Genomic DNA, 10,034 nt, shown 5'->3' on the forward strand with positions numbered 1-10,034 from the left:
TTAGGGTTGTACGGTATACAGATATAAGTATAGTACCGTGATACTAATTAATCATATTCGGTACTATACCACCTCTGAAAAGTACCGGTTTTAGCTACTTCTAAATCACTAATTCTCGCCTCCATGGCGACAAATAAAGTAAGTTTCTTACAAGTATCATCCCTGCAGGACGAGGAATAGCTAAACATGCTTCACTACACACCGTAGCTCACCGGCGTCAAAATGTAAACAAACGCCATTGGTGGATCTACACCTGACATCCACTGTAATGATACCAAGTAGGGGAGCGTATCTAGTCGATACTACTACGATTACGTCAATATTTTTTGGCATCACAACATCTTATTTCGTTAAAAAAACATGTATATTATGTTTATAAACTCAGGAAATATGTCCCTGGACACACGAGGACTTTGAATATGACCAATGTATGATCCTGTAACGACTTGGTATTGGATCGATACCTAAATTTGTGGTATCATCCAAATTTAATGTAAAGTATCAAACAACAGAAAAACTAGTGATTATTACATTTGAACAAAAGTGTAGCTAGAACATGTTAAAAGAGAAAGTAAGCAGATATTAACATGAAATTAACAAGTAGATTAATAATTCATTTTCTACCACTTGTCCTTAATAATGTTGACAAAATAATAGAATGATAAATGACGCAATATGTTACTGCATATGTCAGCAGACTAAATTAGAAGCCTTTGTTTGTTTACTTACTACTAAAAGACAAGTTGTCTAGTATTTTCACTATTTTATTTAAGGACAAACTTGCAATAAGAAACATCTTTTAATGTACCCTAAGATTTTTTGTTACAATAAAGCCAATAATGCAATTTTATTTTATTTGGAACAGTACCGAAAAGTATCAAAATAATTTTGGTACCGGTACTTGTACCAAAATATTGGTATCGGGACAACACTAGTACACACATAAATTACAGCTTTTATAAAAAAAAAGACATGAGGAAAGTAATGCTATCTAGAATTGAATGAGAAATACATTACAAAGGGTGATTTCCATCTATCACATACAGTATTTATTAGGGGAAATAAGTCAAAGTAAAATATAGCAGACGGGTGTAAATACAAATATATACAACACTTTTTTACAAAAATGTACACTTTACATGAGGTTGCGCTTTAAAACATGGTAGCAACCTCTGACCCTGTGGCTACCGTGACAATATTTGGACTCTGCTTCTGGACTGGAGTCCCACTGCGAGACTGGGGGAGGTAAGGCGGGAGGGTTCTACCGCAGAAGGTATGTACGGCGCTCTGTGATTTCTGAGGATTGATAGTGTAGGAGGAGTCCTTCCAAGAGTGGGCATAGCCGTGCAGATCGTTGAAAAGTGTCGCCGGGGAGAAGCCAATTGTGTACGCCAAGTCTCCGGGGGTCCGGAAGCACTGGGGCGGTATCGCACAGTAGGTGCCTTGACAATCCCCCGCTAAGCTGTGAGTAGTGCTGGATGAACCTAGAACAAGTAAGGATGAGATTGGCTCTTATACTGTACATGTTCCGTACTGTACACTCACTGGAAAACTTCGTTAGGTACACATGCACAAGCTCATGAGATACAATCGGAAAGTTCTGCCTTTACAAAAATAACTGATCACTTTGGATTGACTCTGTCAGGGTTGTATTTACAGTCATGCTGCTATCATTTGTGTTGTATTAATACTTTAAGAGAAAGGAACATATTTTAAAAAACATCTGTTTTTAAAAATAAAAAATAAAAAAAAAACATTTGTATGTACACACTAGTATAGTAGTCATTTTTATATATATATTTTTTTTATGTTTAACTTATTGTATTATATTTTATTTTACTAGTGTATTAATTTTAAAAATATTATTTCTTATATAGACATGTATATGTACCATGAAGTACACTCACATTCCCTAACCATTTGAAACAGTTTTTTAATTAGCATGATTTAATATTATTACATTCCTCTAGATAAATGTATATGTCAAGATATACTTTTTTTTAATTAATACTAAATGACAAAGACAAAACATTTGAAATAAAACAACAAAAACTCTCAAGTCTTGGGTTTACATGTTTGCTTTTAAAATTAAGATTTAAATAATTCATGATAAAACACTGTAGTATAATATTCCTCCTTTTATTTATACTTTATTTGAACTATCTGTTATTTTGTTGTATGTTATAATTTTAGTATTGTATTATTTTAAATATAATATTTCTTATTTAGATATGTACTGAGTCTTATTGAGATTATCTTATCAATAGAAATATTTGAAATAATTGTAATTTGTTAATATTATTCTCTTACATTTCATAAGAAATATATTTTTGTCATTGTATAAACTATTCTACAGTACTAGGTCATACTATTCTCTATTTACTTTTGTAATCCAAACTTAAAACATTATAATTAGATACTTGTATGATATGTATCTCTTGTTTATTTATGTTATTTAAACTATTAAATATGTTGTAATTATATTCTATTGTAATACATGTTTTTATTTTAACTGGAATTTTTTACAATGATTATTATTAACAAAATATTTAAAACATATATTTCCTCATTACTATCCTCGCATTTCTTTCAAAAAAAATAAAACATGTAACAATACTATTTTGCTTGTGTTAAGTCTTGTAACACAATTAATAATACTTATAATAATTGGATCCCATTATAATATTACAACTTATATTTTTTTCTTAAGAAATACTTAGATATACATTTGCAAATTTGTGTTACATTAATTTCCATACATGTTGATTGTTTGGCACGAATAATATGGTTTTATGAAGAGTTCACTTTAACTCAGGGGTGTCAAACGTACAGCCCGCGGGCCAGATCAGGCCCACCAACAGGTTTTATCCGGACCGCGGGATGAGTTTGCTAAGTATGAAAATTAGCCAACATTTTTGAATGAAAGAAACTGCTGTTCTAAATGTGTCCACTAGATGTCACAATTGCAATTATTTGTAGATTATGCAACACATGTAAAAAATAAACAAACCACATGATGTTAGTACGTCGTTCGAGGAAAATGAGCAAATACAAAAATAACATCCTGTAATTTGATTTTGATATTTTTTTATCTTGATAGATTGAAAATGATCACCATTGAGTTGACTGATAAACATTATCACATAATTTATTCAGAAAGTATAAGTAACGGCAAATAAAGATAGAATACTATTAACCGCAACATGTAAGTGTATAAAAACCCAACAACATTATGATTTGTACATTTTCAGAAAGTGCGTGTTCCATTTTTAAACAAAGAAAACAATCTGAAGTTGTCTTTATTTTTAAGTTATCGTGTCGTTATTTTACCAGTCCGGGAGTAGAATTTTCTCCCATGTGGCCCCCGATCTAAAAGGAGTTTGACACCCCTGCTTTAACTTAATTGACCAAATATGGTGTTTTGTCTTCAAAAAGCTACAACATTTGTACGTTATTAACTTCAATTGTGTCACTTTTAAAGTGTAGTACGTTTATCGCAGGAATAAAAACATACTTTTTTGTCTTGGGTGAAAGGTGCTGAAGCTCCTTTTTCCTCCCTCGCCGCTGATGTCAGAGTCAGAGTCATTGAAGTCGCTGTCGCCCTTGCCGCTGTCCTTCACGCTCAGTTGGTCCGTGGGGCCGATGCCGCTGCAAATCGCAATCAGCACATAGAGACAGCATGAGCCACCAGTGTAGCACATTAGCTTGATTATTGATGCCCGGTATAACCTCATTGCACCAGTGCCAACACGCACATTTCGGCGGGCCGTGACACTTACCCCACTTGCAAGCAGTATTTGTCGCCGTGCCATGCAGATGTTTGGAAGTGCTTTGAGGGCAGGAACATCTGAAAACAAACAGGAGATGAATTTCAAGGTGCAGAGATTGTGTAAGAAAGGTGACTAAAATAAAACAGACCCCACCTTTGATTCAGAGTCGTTGCTCCTTTCTTCATACAAGCAGGGGTCCTCCAAACTAGAGGACGTCCTCTCCAGGAAGAAGCCTCCCTGGCCGGTGTAAATGTTGCCATGCGCCGAGCCCAAGGGCGGCCTGCCCTCAAACAAACTGTGCCGTGCCTCCCTTTTGGAGACCCCTCCGCTGCTTCGCCCCACTCGGCATGTGATGACAACAGCAACAATGGCGACCAGCAGCAGAGCGCACCCCCCGCTGAGCAGGATGATGACAACCAGTGACCCGTCCAACCTTGTCACGAGGCCTTCTTTGTCACCCCCTGAACGCAACACCACCACCGCCTGGTCCTGGGAGGGCTCTGTGTCGGTGACCACGAAGCGCACGGTGGCGCTGCTGGAGAGGGGTGAGCGTCCGTGGTCACTCACGGCCACGACCAGCTCCAGGGTGTCCCCGATTTGGGACGTCAACCACTGCTTGAGGGCGATCTCTCCTGTGTCTTTGTTGACGGTAAAAAGCGTGTCGTCGCCTTGAAGCATGTGGTATGACAGTTTGCTGTTCACACCCTCGTCCATGTCTTCAGCAGAGAGACGCAAGGCCAGATAGAACGAAGGGGCGTTCAAAGGCAACGGGATGTCGGCAGAGTCATTAAAGAGGACTGGGAAGGTGAAGTAGGGGTAGTTGTCGTTCTGGTCTACGACTCGGATCTTGATTGTTGAGGTGCTGGACAGCGAGGGGACGCCTTTGTCTTCAGCTTGGATGACCAGCTCCACTTCCTGAATCCTCTCATAGTCAAAAGACCTGACGGTGTACAAAGAGCCGGTTTGGGGGTCCACTGAGACGTAGGTGGACACCGGTGACCCTCCTGGCACCTCAGAGTCTAAAAGCTTGTAGGAGACTTTGCCGTTCTTGCCCACGTCTGGATCACGAGCCACGACGGTGGTGACGTAAGACCCAGGGATGTTGTTCTCTATGACGGACACTTCGTACACGGACTTACTGAACAGAGGGGTGTTGTCGTTCTCATCGGTCACCCTGATGGTGTACTGTCTCACGGTTTTAAAAGGAGGGCTGCCCAAATCTTCTGCGACGACAGTCAGGTTGTACTCAGGGATTCTCTCCCTATCCAAAGTGGACGTGGTGACTATCATGAAGGTCTCCCCGTAGGCTTGCTGCAGGGTGAAATGCTCATGGCCGAGCAGGTTAACGCGCACATACCCATTGGAGCCAGAGTCCTTGTCTGTGGTGCTGATGAGAGCCACGAAGCTCTCTGCTGCGGCCGCTTCAGTGATGTAGGCCACGGCGTCCGCGCTGGTGGTCATGGGCTTAATGCTGATTTCAGGCGCGTTGTCGTTCACGTCGAGCACCTCCATGGAGATCTTGCAGCTGGACGAGGCGGGCTTGGCGCTTAAATCTGACGCTTTGACGAGGAGCTCGTAGGACCGCTTCCTTTCAAAGTCCACCTGGGCTCTCAGGGTCACGTCCCCCGTGTGGGGGTCGATGTGAAAGACGCGTGCCGCCTCTAGTGAGATGGCGTCAAAAGCGTACATCACCTCGCCGTTGATGCCCTCATCCGGATCGAAGGCGTGCACTCTGATCACCCGGTGACCCACCGGGGAGTCCTCGTTGAGCTCCACCTTCAGGGAGCCGTGCTCAAAGGTAGGCCCGTTGTCGTTGAAGTCAAGCACCTTGATGTGAACCGTCATGGATCCGGACTTAGCGGGCACGCCTCCATCGGTGGCGGTCACCTCCACCACATAGGAGTCTTCCATCTCCCGGTCCAGCTCTCTCACCAGAACCAGCCCTGCGATCTTAACCCCGTCCTCCCTCTGATGCACCTCTACGGTGAAGTGGCTGCTGGGGGAGATGTTGTAGCTCTGGATGTAGTTGTCACCCACATCCTGGTCCACGGCGAGGGGCAGCGGGAAGCGGGTGTCTAGGGGCTCGTTTTCTACAATCTCCAAGTAGGTTTCGTTCCGTGCGAACACGGGTGCGTGATCATTGATGTCCCGCACTTCGATCTCCACATGGATGAGCTGGTACTTGTCCCTGGAGAGAGCCACCACATCAAAGGTGAGAAAGCACCGCGGGACGCCGTTTGGACAAAGGAGCTCCCGGTCGATGAGCTCCGTAACACTCAGCAGCCCGTCGGCCTCCCTCATGTGCACCACAGACGAGTTGTTCGCTTGCATGAAGCGGAAAGAGGTGTCATGACCATCAGCTGGGTCGATCTTCAAATCTCTGGACAGGTTTCCTATTTCTGTCCCCGGCGCATCTTCCTCATAGGTGAAATACCTGGTGGTGGTGCACTGGACTGCGCAAAAAAACAAAGCAATCAAAAAGCAGTCGCATGGTTTAAGTGTTGCCATCTTGCCCAGTCCTTTTTTTTTAAGTCATTAATGAGCGAGGCTGAGCGTGTGTCCTGTCACAAAGAATCATCTGGCAGCTTCAACTTTGCAGGCCGTCTATAAGCTGGGTCCTATGCTAATGAGCTGAGCCATCCACCAATGGCCTGCCACTCCAAGACACCAAAAGGGGGGACTTTTGTCTGGGTGACAAACTGTTGTTTACAGGGCAAATGGCTTAGTACTTTTGTGAGTCATCTTAACTCTGAATGTATACATAACAGCTTCACAAATAGTACATTTATTTGAAATATGCATGAAAAGGGAAGCACTCACCAGTATTTACAGCTTAAAGAAATACATTTGAATTGCTTTCTGGTGACTAAAATATTCTAAGTACAGAAGGCAATGAGTTGCTGACTCTCAAGTAAATGATGTGTAATAATGAGGAGAACTGCTTTGGGTTTTTTTTTGTTATTGTTGTTTTTAGCAGTCAAGAAATGCCAAAAGTAGTGTAGTCACTGGACACAATATTGTGTACAAGTGCACAACTACAAGAGTTGCATCCAGAATTACTGCCTTTATAAATAAGTTATGAGGCTTTAAATTAATGTTACTAACTGTTTATTACGGTGCCTGAAGTGGAACTAGACCGCATCATACTGAGCGCTGTTTGATACTAGAATTAGGTATCCCTCTCTGGGAGTGTCCATCAAAACTGAGCATTATTATCCATGACGATATTGTTCATATTGGCATGTTGAGTATGAACAGCATGCTTTGATGGACCATTGTTTAATAGAGAGGCTGCTATGCAAACGTGCACTGACCCGTCCACTGATGGGCCTGGCAGTGGTCCATCAAAAAGGCTGCCAAAGAAGCTTTCAGATCAAATCATTAATGATGGGATGTAAAAGTACAGTCCGTCGCTTGACAGCTTTTTGTGATTGCTGTACACCCTTTTTTTGGGGTAGACCAGGGTGTCAGCAACCTGCGGCTCTTTAGTGCTGCCCTATTGACTCCCTGGAACTTTTTCAAAAATGTATGAAAATGTAAAAAGATGAAGGAAAACATGTTTTTTGTTTTAATATGTTTTCTGTAGGACAAACATGACACCTAATTGTCCCCCCACTGTTTATATTAAATACGCTTCACTGATGGGACTTTTTGGCGAGCGCCATTTTGTCGTACTAATTTTGGCGGTCCTTGAACTCGCCGTAGTTTGTTTGCATGTACAACTTTCTCTGATGCTGCCACAGAAAAGTGTGTTTTATGCCACACCTTCTTTGCCCCGTTTTGTCCACCAAACGTTGTATGCTGTGCGTGAATGCACAAAGGTGAGCTTTGTTGATGTTATTGACTTGTGTGTGGCGTGCTAAATCCATATAACAATTATATAAGACTTTAATTTTTTTGCGGCTCCAGACATATTTGTATTTTTGGTCCAATATGGCTCTTTCAACATTTTGGGTTGCTGACCCCTGGGCTAGACAGCACATTGGAAAGGGGACGGTCATTTGGACACCGACTCACTAGTTGAGGCTTTAGAGTGCAAAACTATAATCAAAAAGTCATAATAATCCAAGTATACATTTGTTAAAAGGCTTACCTGCAATAATTTTGTAGTAGGTTTATTGGCCAAGTATGTTTAACACAGGGGTGTCAAACTCAAATACAAAATTTAAAACTGAACAAAGCCGCGGGCCAAGGTTGAACAAATTAACCTTTTAATAGAGACCCAAACAAGTTTTGCATTGAATATTGAATGAGCAAGGCTTATATAACTTTATAGTGACATGCAAAATCCAGTTTCAAATAATAATAATAATTAAAAAATATCAATCGCATATCAAATAAAATTTAAATACAAATGGAATGCTTCTTTTCTATTTGCAGCCTTTTGAGGTAAATATCAAAATAAACTTTTTTCACAAGCTAATAATACATTTGAAAATAAAATAACAATAATGAATGAATCAAACATTCAAGCCTTGAAGTAGCAAGAGAAAGTGCATGAATAAAACGTTAATTATTGCTCAGTTTGCTACACTGATTTGCTTTAACACTGAATGTGGAACAAGCAACGCTTATATAACTTAATAGTGCAAAATCAACTTTCAAAAAACAAACGAAAAAACATCGATGGTATATTAAATAAAATGTAAATAAAAAATTGAATGCCTCTTTTCTATTTGCAGCCTTCTGAGGTAAATATCAACGTTAACTTGGTGGGCGGGGGCGGGGTTTGGTGGTAGCGGGGGTGTATATTGTAGCGTCCCGGAAGAGTTAGTGCTGCAAGGGGTTCTGGGTATTTGTTCTGTTGTGTTTTTGTTGTGTTATGCGGATGTTCTCCCGAAATGTGTTTGTCATTCTTGGTTGGTGTGGTTTCACAGTGTGGCGCATATTTCTAACAATGTTAAAGTTGTTTATACGGCCACCCTTAGTGTGACCTGTATGGCTGTTGACCAAGTATGCTTTGCATTCACTTGTGTGTGTGTGTGTGTGTGTGTGTGTGTGTGTGTGTGTGTGTGTGTGTGTGTGTGTGTGTGTGTGTGTGTGTGTGTGTGTGTGTGTGTGTGTGTGTGTGTGTGTGTGTGTGTGTGTGTGTGTAAGAGCTGCATATAGTATGTGACTGGGCCGGCACGCTGTTTGTATGGAGGAAAAGCGGACGTGATGACAGGTTGTAGAGGACGATGAAGGCAGTGCCTTTAAGGCACGCCCCCAAGTATGTTGTCCGGGTGGAAGTCGGGAGAAATTCGGGAGAATGGTTGCCCCGAGCCAGCTCTAATGTTAATTTGATATTGCCTCAAGGGCCAAATGAAATTACACGACGGGCCACATTTGGCCCGTGGGCCAGAGTTTGACACCCATGGTTTAACACATAAGGAATTTGAATTAGTTATATTCCTTTTTTAATATGTTTGGTATTATTTTTGTATTTATAGTATGTATACACATGTAAAGGTATTGTGGCCACAATGGAAAAGTACAATTACCAAGTATAGAGTATAAAGTTGTTCAAAAACCCACTTGTCACTTAAGCAATAAGACACACCAGCAGTTATAATAGTAATTGTAATAATAATAATAATAATAATAATATGGTATGGTAATAATAAATATATAATTAAAATTGATAATTTCACAATGTTATCAATAATAAGTATAATAGTTGTATTAATTATAATATAATATGAGTGCTCCTACTCCTTTTTTTTTTTTACTGTTTTTTTTTATATATTTTGTATATAAAATATGTCAGGCAAAGGTTAGCAACATAATGCAAAGAAAAGTCCTCAAAAAGCTTGTTAGTCACTTTATTAAGTACACACTTTTATTAGGAATAACACTTTTTATTTTTTCATTTTGAGTTTAAAATGGGTATTTGTTGGCTAGATTTTGAAATGTATTGTATTGTACTATCCATCCATCCATTTTCTACCGCTTGTCCCTTTTTGGTGTCGCGAAGGTGCTGGGGCCTATATCAGCTGCATTCGGGCGGAAGATACTTTGTATATTACATGATGATGATGTCTGTCTGTAAACAAATAAATACAAAAATGTAAAATAAATAAACTGTGTCACACGTTCAAATTTTAGGGCCAAACTGCAAAACAAAGAAATAAAGTCACAATGTTGTAAAGTTAGTTTTTGGTATTCCTCTAAAAAAAATACACAACTACTGTGAGAAAGTATAAACAGTATTTTCTTTTTAGCACAGTCCTAATAGCCCATAATTTGGTTTTGTGTTTAGCATGACTCCTACTGTATTAAACCAAT

At 40.2% G+C, this 10,034-nt stretch overlaps 1 protein-coding gene across 1 annotated transcript; it reads right to left on the reverse strand.

Annotated features, from left to right (window-relative positions):
- Positions 1 to 1,049: 1,049 nt before the first annotated feature.
- Positions 1,050 to 6,278, reverse strand: LOC133665280 (protocadherin-8-like). The gene is made up of 4 exons (XM_062070535.1): positions 3,924 to 6,278; positions 3,780 to 3,847; positions 3,515 to 3,648; positions 1,050 to 1,484 (listed from the first exon to the last, which is right to left on the reverse strand). Exons 1-4 carry the CDS (start codon positions 6,276 to 6,278, stop codon positions 1,153 to 1,155), a joined length of 2,889 nt encoding a protein of 962 aa, XP_061926519.1. The 3' UTR covers positions 1,050 to 1,152.
- Between the last annotated feature and the right edge of the window lie 3,756 nt (positions 6,279 to 10,034).

Source organism: Entelurus aequoreus, linkage group LG14, assembly GCF_033978785.1.
Source record: "Entelurus aequoreus isolate RoL-2023_Sb linkage group LG14, RoL_Eaeq_v1.1, whole genome shotgun sequence".
Lineage (NCBI taxonomy): Eukaryota > Metazoa > Chordata > Actinopteri > Syngnathiformes > Syngnathidae > Entelurus > Entelurus aequoreus.

Coding starts and splice junctions, on each gene's coding strand:
- LOC133665280 (XM_062070535.1), bottom strand. CDS start 6,278: ATGGCAACACTTAAACCATGCGACTGCTTTTTGATTGCTTTGTTTTTT. Junction 3,848..3,923: donor GCAACGACTCTGAATCAAAG/GTGGGGTCTGTT, acceptor GTTTGTTTTCAG/ATGTTCCTGCCCTCAAAGCA. Junction 1,485..3,514: donor CTTTCACCCAAGACAAAAAA/GTATGTTTTTAT, acceptor TACTTGTTCTAG/GTTCATCCAGCACTACTCAC.